Genomic DNA, 12,333 nt, shown 5'->3' on the forward strand with positions numbered 1-12,333 from the left:
CCCCTCCCCAAAACTTGGGCTTCCTCTCCCCGGGATCGCTGTGCTCGGCTCCTTCTGGGCTCTCCCGGTGCGGCAGGATCATGCCGGACCAGATCACCGTGTCGGAGTTCATCGCCGAGACCACAGAGGATTACAATTCCCCGACCACCTCCAGCTTCACCACCCGCTTGCAGAACTGCAGAAATACGGTCACGCTGCTGGAAGAGGTAAATCATTCCCCCCTCCCCCCCTTTTTTTCTTTTTCCCCCCCTTTTTTTTTGTGTGTGTGTGTCTTTGAGAAAGAGCATCAGGGACGGGGCAGTATCACCCGCCCAAATCCACGGGAGCTAGAGGCACTGGTATGCATGTAATGTGGTCTTTTAATTGTGGGACTTTGCTCTTGTGCTGAGCTAGTTACAGAAAGCTTCCCTGCCCTGGCGTCTTAAAGATTAGCGCGTAAAGCAGATGCCTGAACTTAAATATTACCCTTGTACTTCTTGGTGTTTTTGATGTTGGCGGTTGCTGCGCTAGAAATGAAGTGTGAATGTTGGGATTTTTAGAGGGAAGAGGAAAGCTGAGTTTTGTTTGGGAGCGTTAGGAAAGGTTTTCCCCCTGCCGCTCGTTAGATCAAGTCAGCACAGAACTCTTGACTGCGGAAACCTGCCAAGGGGAGACTTCAAGAAATGAGGTAAGGATGAATGTGGAGTGAGGAAAATCATATGAAAGCAAAATAGGTGGTGGAAGGAGAGCAAAATAATGCAGCAGAAGTGATTATACAGTTTCAGCATCTCTCAACCTTGAAGCCTCAGTGTTGAAGTTTGTTGGTTTTTTTTAATGCTTATTGTGAGGGTCATTTAAATGTTCATCCTGCTTCTCTGTGAAGAAATAGGGATGTGAAAACAGGTAAACTTCTAGAGCTGGTTTCTATGGCGTATCAGTCCACTGCTTCCTACTTGAGGTTTCAGTGTGATTTCTTATGGACTGGGTCAGCAGTTATGAGGAAACGTCTTCCAAATAACTTTAAAACAAGACAGTGTGTATCTCTTCTCTTACCCTGTGCTTGATTGAAGGTACTAGTTTAATGATACTGAAAGAAGTCTATTTTTTGCTATTATTTCATAGATTGCAGTTAGTTGTTTTGGATTATACTCTTAGTTCATGAAGTATTTGTCAATTCTTGAGGAGTCTGCACGTATCCAGGAGATGGATTTAATAGATTCTTTTTAGTTTTGTTGAATGTGTTGGCATGAGCTAAGTATTTGGTATGCAAGGAGTGTTAATCATGACGTTCTCCTGATATTCTTGGATATGGAAATTATAATTCCAGAGGATTAAAAATAATTATGTTGCCTCTTAAACTGTCTATATTCAAAATTATAACAGTGTTATTGTTTACAATAACTGACTAGGTAACAGTGATTGTAAGAGTGCATTTAAAATTACATATTTTATTGTGTAACCTAGTTTAACTTCATAACTTTTCCATAACTGTAACTGCCTTTTTTTTTTCCATGTAACTAAGCCATGGTTGCTCATAGATTTGTAAGAAATCAACCTGTTTTGGTTTGTGTTTGACAGTATTGCTGCCCCCTGGTCTTAATTGTGTGGAATAGGTACAGCTATTGGTATACTTATTAGTACAGTTGACAATCTCCATAGAGTTAAGTGAAAATACAGATTCTGCCATAACTGGTGACTTCTAGGGTAAGAATACAGTATAATGATTCCATGATTTGGAAGATTCATCAGTACAGTCTGAGTATGGTAATGCCCATCCAAAGAAAACCAAAGTATAGAAGATAAATACACAGTGTTCTGCACCATTTGTGTGGACTGTGCATATTTTCAGAGTTTTCATGTCTTATTTGACAGCAATAAATCAGAAGAACAGAGAATAGTAAGCACTTCTAGTGTTTGCATTGCTATTTCTTGAATTTCTTTTGTTTGTATGACTATTTTATGTGCCCTGTTTAAACTGTTTGCGGTTCAAATTGATTCTGGACTCGTTTTGTATTATTGTTATATGTAACTTAAAAAAGTGCTTTATTTGATGGGAAACAAGCTATAAATATGCTCTGCTGTTACATACTCCAAAAATCTGCAACTCTCCCAAATTTATTTTTATTAATTTGCATGAAGAAATGCAGATGGTCAGAATGTGGCAGGTGAAGTGCTCCATTAGAGTCTTAGAGCGTGTGTCGTCGTTTTACTTGTAGCTTCCATACGCAGTTCTGCTGCTGCTGCTTTGTATCTGGGTTGGTTTCTGTCCTCCTCCTTACCTAAGGCTGTGATTCACATGAAGCAGGGAGTTGAAACTGAATGGTTGAAGTGGCTGTTCTGTAGCTTTTATTGCCACTGATATTGTCTATGCATCATGGATAACAGATGAGCTCCTCAAGCAGCTCCTGAACTTCAATTTTGAGCCTACTCTATTAAGACAAAGGGAATGAGCCCATCCTTGCAGCTGTTTGATTTTTGACTTGAGTGTGGGTTGGAGCCCTCACTGGGGTTTTGCAGGCAGCATCAAGCTCTGTGCTGGCATGGCGCTGCAGCCTGAAGTGTCTTAAGTAATTGTTTTAAAGCTAATTTAAGACAACACAGCTTGCACCTACCCCAGTGACTATCAGTTGGTTTGTGGATAAACAAATCATTGTCTTTATCTTAGATAAGAATGAACTAGATCTGTTTTCTGAACAGGAATTGTGGGGAAGTTAAACAGATTTAACAAAAGTTAGATGTGTTTCATAGCCTCTTAGTTGGGTGTTATTTCCTACCATAGCTCAGATCAGTGGTTGGACCAGAACTACCTTTTCATAAAGAATGTGACATAAAAAGAGAGACTGTTTTGGGGAGGGGATCTGTGTCTCTGTCTGGTTCTAGAAAGGCATTATAGAATTGCAAATTGATCACAACTAGGAAGTTTTCTGAAATAATAAAATAGACACAGTTACTGGTTTGGGTTTTTTTCAACTGGTTGCCTCCAGTAGAAATGCTGTTAGTTCAGCTGGGTGGATTGATCTGTATTATCTCCTAATTGTGACTCTTTTCCTATTATAACTAAAATTCTTTTCAGAGGAGACTTTGGATCCAGTTAGATGCGGTTTTGGTACAAGTGTCAGATGGAAAATCAGAGCAGGCATTTTTACTGATTCTGGTGACTTTGCATTTGGCAAGTTTTTAGTGGAAAGCCCAACAAAATCCAAGGGCTTACCTCAAAAAATCAGAACCCTAGGAAAGATTCCTGGTTTTGTGGGTAACTTATTAAAAAAGAAAATAAAACCAAGCCCCCGCACCCTCAAAAAAGCCCCAAAGTTTAATTAAATCTGTTGTAGTATTACTGAAGGAGAAAATAGTTATTGCATGCTTCTATGTAGGAGTTAGATTGGAAAGGTTTCATGCTACGTTGTTTAAACTACTGAAACTTTGGAAAATTTACGAGCTTTTTTTTTCCTCTTAAAAGGCAAAACTTAGGGGTTTTTTTTTGTCATCCAGTCACATCAGAAAAAAAAAAAGTTGCTGTTGTCTTTGTAGCCAGGCTTAGGCATCTTATACAGTAAGTGCCAAAGAACTGCAAGAGTTGTTTTAATGATAATTTTTTTTTTTAAATTATGAATGTTACCTAGTGACCTTCAGTAAACACAAATTTTAACATTAATTCTACTGCTAAAGTTGTTGGTTTTTTTTTCCTAACTCTGAGGTGAGGGGACAAAACCATTATAGTGCAGTCTAGGTCTAGTTTATGAGAATTTTCAGTCTGTACTCCTTTCTGTGTTGATTTCTTCAGCAAAATGTTACATTCATGCAAATAAGACATTTTTTGCTTCATATTACTGCGTGAAACTGGGAGAAGTTTTTTTTTATTGTGTTCATATGAGGGATAGATTATTGCATAGTAGATGGATGGTTAGTGACTTAAGTTGAAATTCTAACATAGTATAGACAGATTACTATACAATGTCTTAAAAGATACCTTCTGCTTTGTTCTTGCCAGTTGTGCTTTTATATCCACAGTAGCTCCACGATTTGTGTTTCTCAAATAGATTTTAAAGAGTTGATTGTAATCATTGAGTTGATATTACTGTGCGAGCTAGTTGGAATTTTTAGGGAATGATGACATCTGTTCTGAGAATAAGTAGCGCACATGTGGGATCCTCTCAAGACTGGCTGGATTACCATTCCGCTGTGTCCCAGCTCCAGCTGAAAGGACATCTTTGCACCCAGGGGATAACTCGGTTATCATGACCAGGCAGTTCTGAGTCCTAAAGCAGCAGATGTTTTGTGGGGTTGTCTTGAGAAACAGAGGTTAAGATTAAATGTTTAAATTCCCTTTAGGCAGGCTGGTAGATAAGAAGGGGCAGTTAGAAGGTGATGATACAATAAAGAATAGCTGCAGTAGTTTCTGATGCCTGGTTTACTGTTATACTTTTGTGACACTTGAGCATCTTTAAAGATTAACGTTATTTTTTTCTTTCTTTTGCTCTTCAGTGAGAAGCTGAAAACTCAAAATGTGCTTTCTGACAATTAGATCGTGTCATACGCATCCTTTTCTAATAAAAGTTTAACTGATGAGTGCGATGAAATATGGCTGCAGATATGTTTGGGGTTTGCTTTGAAAAATAAATAAATAAATAAACCTCTAAACCATCATTCTTGCAATGACTGTTGCTCAATTTGTTTCTCATTTTGCTGATATGCTGGAGCTTAGAGCTTTGTTGGTCTCAACTGGACCTGTAGCAAATCAGTGAAAGACCAACTTGTTCTCACTGCAAGTCTGGTATAATCTCACATAACTTGAAGGTGAAAGATTTCTCAGTGTTCTTCATCATGTCATGGACGCTTCTCTAAAATTAGAGAGGGGAAAGTATAGGGGTTTCTTGTTTTGCCTTTTAGAAAAAAAATATTTGAAAGTATGTTATCTATGAATAATTTTTGCAGTTTCCTGTATGTAACTTTCCCTTCGTGCTTCAGTTTCTGTGAGTTATTCTTGCTCTGCTGGTGAAAGGACTCTTGCAACAAGGATAAGGGGACAGGGTTTTTCCTCCTTCTGATTTTGTAGAGACTTGTGTAGCACTGAAACTGCTATACAGTCAGTTCATCTACAGTGATTTCATACACTGTTCTACTGCAAGATCCTTTCTCAGCGACAAAGTATTCTATCAAGGGAGACGGGTGAAACCATGCAAGAGAACATGAGCACTTCCGTTCTAAATCAACTTTTCGTTTTAGTTGGCAATGCGCACAGACTTTGTTCATTACCCTGAACTGTGAAAACTGGTAAGATCTGTTTTATGTGTGTGTCTGAAGAGAAATACCTTCTGTTGTTTCTATCACTTCATTTCCATTGAAGCAACGCCTCTATATAATTAAAACAGGTAAATCATAATAGCCTATTCTTTATTCTTCTTTATTTTTTATATTAAAATATATTTTTATTTTTCTGGGGGGAATCCAGGAGGCCCCAGCACCACTAGACTTAAACCCAACATTTCTTAACCTTGTAACCTGTTACTTATGGCAATCACAAACAGTCTTGCATCACAGAGAGCTTTGTAGTCAGGAGCCGATTCTTACGTAACAGACCACAAGCAGTCTTCAGTTTTTGAAGAAATATGCTTGTGGTAGCAGACCATTCCAAAAGAACCAGCGAAGAAAAGTTTCTTTGTCTAGTAAATAAAACTCAGGATAACTGTTACTGTTTTTACATTAAATGGCAAATTGGACCAAAGACATATAAATAGGTATATGAGTGTTCTAAAACACAGAGACCACAGTGACAGGTGATGTGTGACTCCTGATCACTTTATTGAAAACGTGATGGACACTTGACAGCAATATCCTGTATTTACAGTAGCGTGTTTCACAAAAATGCACTTGAGGATGCTTTTACATTTACATGATACAGTATTTATTCATTTAGTGTGTAATCAGTTTTACCCTTCATTTGATAGTAGCTGAAACATTTGCTTGTAATAAGGAGGCAGTCTCCTTTTACCTAAATGTGACTGATGTGAGGAAAAACAAAACAGAAACTCACTGGTAGCTCAAAGTTTCAGTTGTGGCAGATTAATTAGTTTTGCCTTTTGAGAATCTGTATTCAGTTTATGCACATTTTTGAAAGTACTTATTGCTTTTTGGTAGCTCCTATGTGTTTTAGTGAAGTCCTGCTTCTTGTTTTGAAGGCCCACCGGGCTTCTTCATGTTTGCTCATCAGACGGGAAGCTGTGAAAGTGCTCAGTGGTGCATTCTGCGTAGTGTGCCCTTCAGATAAATCCTGACAGAGTGTCTGCTGTGTGGTCATGGGAGCTTAGGCCCTGATAGAGAAGAGAGAGACATATCAAGTGACTTGACTTAAAGTTGTTTTTAGTGTTTAGATTGAAGTCCTGTGCAAATATCTTCTGTAGTTAAAAAGTGATAAACCAGAAGAAGTCATTTGAAGAGAAAAGAAGGGCGATGGAGAGCAACCCACGAAACTGTGTTTGTAATCCAGCATGGCATCACTGAAAGACTGCAGATGAGTGATTCAGAACAGAATTAGGTTGTTTGATTTAATTTCCAGTATTTTTCTCACCCTAATGAGTATAACTATTTTTTTGTAACTATTGTCTAGTATAACCATGTGAATAAAGGTGTTTGTTAATATGTTTTTTAAAACAGATGTGCAACAAATCTACAGAGAACTGTAGGAAAGAACATGACATCTAACTTTGAATGGCAATAAAATCATTAGGCAGAATCAAGCCAAGAGTGCTAGTTATTAGTATTGTTTCAGGTGCAAAAGGTAGGCAATATAAACATGTTCTGAAACAAGTGCCCTAGACTAATAGTATATTTTTATATTTCATCAGAAACTTTTCAGAATTCACTTAGTAACATGTACTGTGGTACTTTTCTTAGAGATGGTTCCGTCAGGTTTGATTGATAATGGCCAAGAGGCCTAAAGTTTATTGGTGAGTGTGAAGGAAAACTCCTGAGTCAATAGCATAAGTTTCCTTTCCTGAAGGAGTAACAGCAAGAAGTACAGTCACTGCTGAAAAGTGCAGGAGGCAGTTATTTTATATTTCTAAAGAGACAGTATTGATCTGCATTACATATATTGGGTTTTAAAAACCAGTAGGCTAATGCTGAAGTTTTGCATGAGCATTGTGACAAGTAGGACTTTTGAGGACAGTGGTTTTGATTGTGGTGATTATGGGAAACTGTAATGCTCCTATGAAAAAGCAACAAAACGCTATTGGGATTCCATTTCCCTTTTATCCACGTAGATGTGCCCATGGGCACGCCGGCAGGCTTCGTGTCTCACCCACTGGTGAAAGGACAAGCCTGAAGTTGTGTTGTTACCATGGTTAAGGCAGAGGGTGTATGCTTTTTCTCGATTTTTAATAGCTACCTCTGGCTTGACCTTTCTTGTTACATTTGTTATCAGGAGAAGTACATAAGCCTTTCTGGTACAGAAACAGATACTTATGATACCAATAGAGTCTTCTGTGAGTTCTTCCTGATCTAAACACTGAAAATCTGGTATGATGCTGGAGATAACTTTCTGCAAAATAAAAGTCTGTAGGACTGCAAGACATTTGACATTATCTGCTCTGGTAGCCATTTATCCAGGCTGGTGAGAGATGGACCAGAGAAGTGACCTGTAGGGTGGTTGGGACATCACCTGGGTTGCCAAGCCTAGAGGGTGACCAGTGAAGCAAAGTCCAACTGGTAACAGATTGCAAGTGGTATCCCTTCAAGATTGATTTTTGGAACAGTACTATTTGGTGTCCTTTAATAGTCTGGATGATGGGCTGAAGTTTGATTTCAGCAGGTGTGGTACTAAGTTGTTTGATATGCTAGCGGGTAGTCACCATTCAGTGGGACCTGGAGAAATGGTTTGACAGGAGGAGCCTTGTGGGGTTCAGTGAAGTGTGAAATCCTGCACCAGGGATGGAGTAGCCCCGTGCAGCAGTACAGGCTGGCTAGAAGACAGGTTTCTAGGATAGGACCTTGGTGTCAGGTGGAGGACAAGTTGAATGTGGGTGACAAAAACCAATCACACACTGTGCAGTGTTAGCAAGAATGCAGCCAGCAGCCAGAAATAGTGGTGGTTCTGCTCTATTCAGTAATTTTGAGGCCTCATCTGGAGTACTATGTTTGGGGTTCACTGATAAATGAGAAAAATGACATACTGACACAAGTGATGGTGAGGATGACCAAGGATGATTAGGGGCCTAGACCACATCACGTAAGGAGAAGAAACTATTTCTTCAACCTTAGAACAGCTAAAGGAAGGTCATGCTGCTTTTTGCAAGTATGTGGAGGAAACTGAGAAGTCAGAAATTCTGATTAGATTTGAGGTTGTTCTTTTTTGAGGGGGGGTATTTTTTTATTATTATTTCAGGGTTTTTGTTTGATTGTTTTGAATTATGAGTCTGAACCAGGTGGCTGGAAACACTGTGAGATGTCTGTCCACAGAGGCGTTCAGAACTCCAAAAGATGGCCAAAGTAGTCCTCCTTAAAATTGTTTGAACTGCATAATTTAATCTTTTAGAAGATATGGATGCAGAGTCAAGTGGGTATGTAGTTTCATGAATGTGTTTTTTGTGTTTTCAGCTAGAAGTTTTCACTGAGCGTATTCTTTGGAAAAACAGCACATTTAAACATAATAAAACTGATGTAAGCAAAGTTGATTCTTTTTTTTTCCTTCAAAGAAAGACTTCTTTAATAGAGGAAATAGGATATTGCTCACATTTTTACAAATCTGTATTTCACAACGTTTATCTAATTCGGGGTTTTCTGTGATTTTTAAGAAAAGTTTGAATAGTTTCTGAGTGTTTGACAAAGATATAATTCCTTTTAAATGATCAGCCTGCACCAATAGAAAGTCAGCTAATGTATTCTGCAAAGTGATGACTATGTTACAGCCTAAATATGTCTCTGCTGGATTGTCTTTACTTCTGTGAGGAGGATTATCTGAATTTTGAATTCTGGAGCTCCCACCTTGAGTTTAGAACTCTAATTTCCTGTCCTCTTGTATTATGGTTTACTTTTCAGGTAAATTGTCTCATAATTTTTGGATTCACAAAGCAAGAATTTGAGATTGAAGAGAGAAACATACTTGAAGTGTTCTTGATATGCAACTTAGTCTTTTCTGTAGCACTTCAAAAAAACATCTTGGGGATAGGGGCTGAGAGGGAGTAAAATGTAGGAGGTCTTGTTTGCCAGGAAAGTTGTGGCTTTTTATGAAACCACTAGGATTTAGATATCCTATTTTGGTTAGATTCTTAAGACTTCATTTCTTTAAAACAAGACAGAAACCCTCTAATGATTACATGAAACTCATAATATTTTTGTTATGATCTGCTCCTGATACATGTATGTCAAATTTCCACATTTTGTTTTTATTATTTACATATGTTATAGAATTCAAAAATTTTCGTGTTGAGCGTATCACTGAGAAAGTGTTTCAGTATTTAAATCTCAGTTTGTATGCTTTTGCTGCTGTTGATGGAATTAGGTTTTGTTTTATTCAGGTCATCTTGGAATGAGACTGTTGTGTTACTGCTGGGTAGGAAAACTTGGATTTCTGAGATAGTTCAGGTTGTAGTTACTGAAGACTATTTTTGCCCAAGCAATGTTTAGGTTTTTACGTGTCTTCTGGAAAAGTATTACTTTTGCTGTGCTCAAATTCAGATTACATGGCATTTTTGTAGAACTGTTCTTGGTAGTTCTGAGTCACGAAGGTGGCATGTAGCACTGCTTGAAAGTAATCATAGAATGGTTTGGGTTGGAAGGGTCCTTTACAGATCATCTAGTCCAACCTCCCTGCTGTGGGTAGAGATGTTTTTCACTAGATGAGGTCTCTCAAAGCCCCATCCAACCCGACTTTGAACACTTCCAATGATGGGGTATCCACAAGTTTTCAGGGAAAACCAAAACCAAATAATACCATTTTAATAAATACTTTCTGCTTGCCAATGTTGTTTTGCAAGTGCAACATACGATGAAAGTAGTTGAGCTGTTGTTTTGTCCCGTGTGTGTCAAGGAAGTGAAGACAAGCGTTAGAAAAGATGTAACAGTGTTGTTAAAACAAATTCGAACACTTTGTTCAGTGATGACAGAGTGCCTGCTTACGACCTTCAAAAACTATTTGTTAATTGTCCGTTTATGAAACTGTTGAATTTTAATGAAGTTAAATGATGCTGGGATGGGTCTGGGAAATTAAAGTCCCCTGACATATTGAGCAATCCTTTCTGTGCTAAAGATGTTGTCTGGGAACTCCAGAAAAGTGGTCTGTAAAGTACAACAGGATGTGCAAACTCTGTGCCACGTTGTAAACATAAAGGACCATGATGGTCTGTTCTCGTATTCTGAATAACATAATGTACAATGGCGATGGTGTTTTTGAAATCGGCAGGAATGGGTGACTTTTAACGAAGAAGTTTTAAGGACTTAGTTTAAATGTATAGTAAGATACACAGATGTTCTTGTTGGTTGTGGTTTTGGTTTGTATTTTTCTTCCCTTACTATTAGAATTATGGGGAAATTTTAAAAACTAAGAGCGATGATGCTGTCACTGATCAAGTGGGATATCCTGACTATGTTTGTTGTCTAATCCAACCTCTTATCCTAGAAGAGTGTTTGTACTGTCTGTGTTAGTCATTAAGATGGAACTCAGTAATCAGTCTAACTTTAAAGAGAAAGTTGAATGAAAGTTGGCTGGAATGTTTTTACAAAGTTGTTTGTTTTTACTGCAAAACTGGTCTTGCACACTACATTTCCCTAACCTTATAAGTGCCGCTTTGATTTCTTTTGCAAATTGTTCTTCATTTGACGCCTTGCCAAAATTAAGCTTTCTATTATTTGATTTGGGAAAAATTACTTGGGAAAAATAATTTTGATTTTTGCAAGGCAGGAGCATATGTATTATAATTTTTAGCATATTGTCATGTCTGCAACACCTGCACTGGTGTCATTCTTTGGGGATGTTTTGTCTTTTTTTTTCCCTCCCACATTCTAGCCTCTTCTGGGAGGGATAAAAGAAGCTTGCAGAGGCTCTTTGATGTGAAGACCTACTTAAATTAGTTTTCCAGGGCTGTCTGTACACAGATTTGGAAAAAAAGGATTGTATTGTATAGCTGATGTCATTTAGGTGTACAAGAGAAGTAACATCTTTTGGGGTGGGGTTGCCTGCCGAAGCCTGAATGCCCAAAATATGTGCTCACTAGTACAGTTATAGTGAAAGAGATGCTAGCTCTTTCTAAAACCTTTCTTTTAAAAATGTTTATAGTCCTCTGGTGGCAGTTCTGGTGCTAAGTTAGTGTTGCTTTCACAGGAAGTGCTGGGAAGGAGACCTGGTTTAAACTGGCAGAGAAAATGTGAGAGGAAATGCAACATTTATTTTCTTTACTGACACTTTTCAGGTTAATGAAGCTGTTTGTTGTAGATGTTACTGACTTAAACCCTGAAATTCACTGCCTGTCTTTCCTTGTCTTCCCATTTCATTTGAAGTGCCTCAAATGCTTCCTCGCTTGCTTTGTTTCACCATGTCTGGCATAGGTTCTTCAAAAATATTTTTGTCCCTGGGTATTGTGCTTTCCGGTTAAAATATCCATAATAGTGTTGCTTCAGCAAAGCCTCATCTATTTGCTGAACTCATTTCTAGTTCCGTATAGCTTCCTGTTTCTGTAATATAATTGGGCAACAAGTTGCAATAAAGCAACTTCCTTTAAGTTGAATCAGTGAATATTGCACATATTCTAAATACGGAAGCAACTAATGTCTCTCTGAACCTTACACAGCTCTTGGACATTTTTCTACAGCTTTAATGTTTGTGTGAAAGGCCAAACCTGGCTGCAAACAAGCCAATTATCTGCCTGTATATTCCTTTTCAATTTTATTTGATTTACTTTTTTGCTGTCTGTTGCTGTGTTTTGATAGTTACAATAATGAGCTCTCCTACCTTGTTTTTTTTCCTGTCAATATCTCTATTGCTTCATGCCATATAACTTGTTCCTACAAGTAATAATGCTACTTCATTGGGTGCAGGTGTGTGTACTGCTATCCTAAGATAATGATACAATAACATTAATGTAGAATAGAAAAAATTATGTGTAGAAGTATTTTTTAAAACAGTCTTGTTTGTTTTGCAGTGAGCATTGCATGGGGTGATTGTTTTTATAGCAATGCAACTATTTCTTTGAAACACTCTGTGTGTGTGCCATGAGAAAAGCACAGGCAATCTAGCCGAGGTACAGGGCATAGTTCATGCCATAAACCCAGGAAACAGTGACTGACTTGGAGGTTAGTGTGATATCATTGGTTTATGAGTTAAACTCTAAGGGTGAGCTACTGGATGGAGCAATGATATTC

General features: G+C 38.1%; 1 protein-coding gene across 3 annotated transcripts in view; it reads left to right on the forward strand.

The window, feature by feature from the left end:
* ASAP1 (ArfGAP with SH3 domain, ankyrin repeat and PH domain 1) overlaps positions 1-12,333 on the forward strand; it is a gene marked incomplete at both ends in the record, with an annotated part of 132,326 nt that overhangs the window by 10,409 nt on the left and 109,584 nt on the right. For all 3 annotated transcript variants that reach the window (XM_080339328.1, XM_080339329.1, XM_080339330.1), the window contains one exon: positions 77-206. In XM_080339328.1, coding sequence (XP_080195454.1) covers positions 77-206 — 130 coding nt within the window. The remainder of the gene's footprint in view (positions 1-76; positions 207-12,333) is intronic.

This window comes from Nesoenas mayeri, assembly GCF_963082525.1.
Source record: "Nesoenas mayeri genome assembly, chromosome: 2".
Taxonomy (NCBI): domain Eukaryota; kingdom Metazoa; phylum Chordata; class Aves; order Columbiformes; family Columbidae; genus Nesoenas; species Nesoenas mayeri.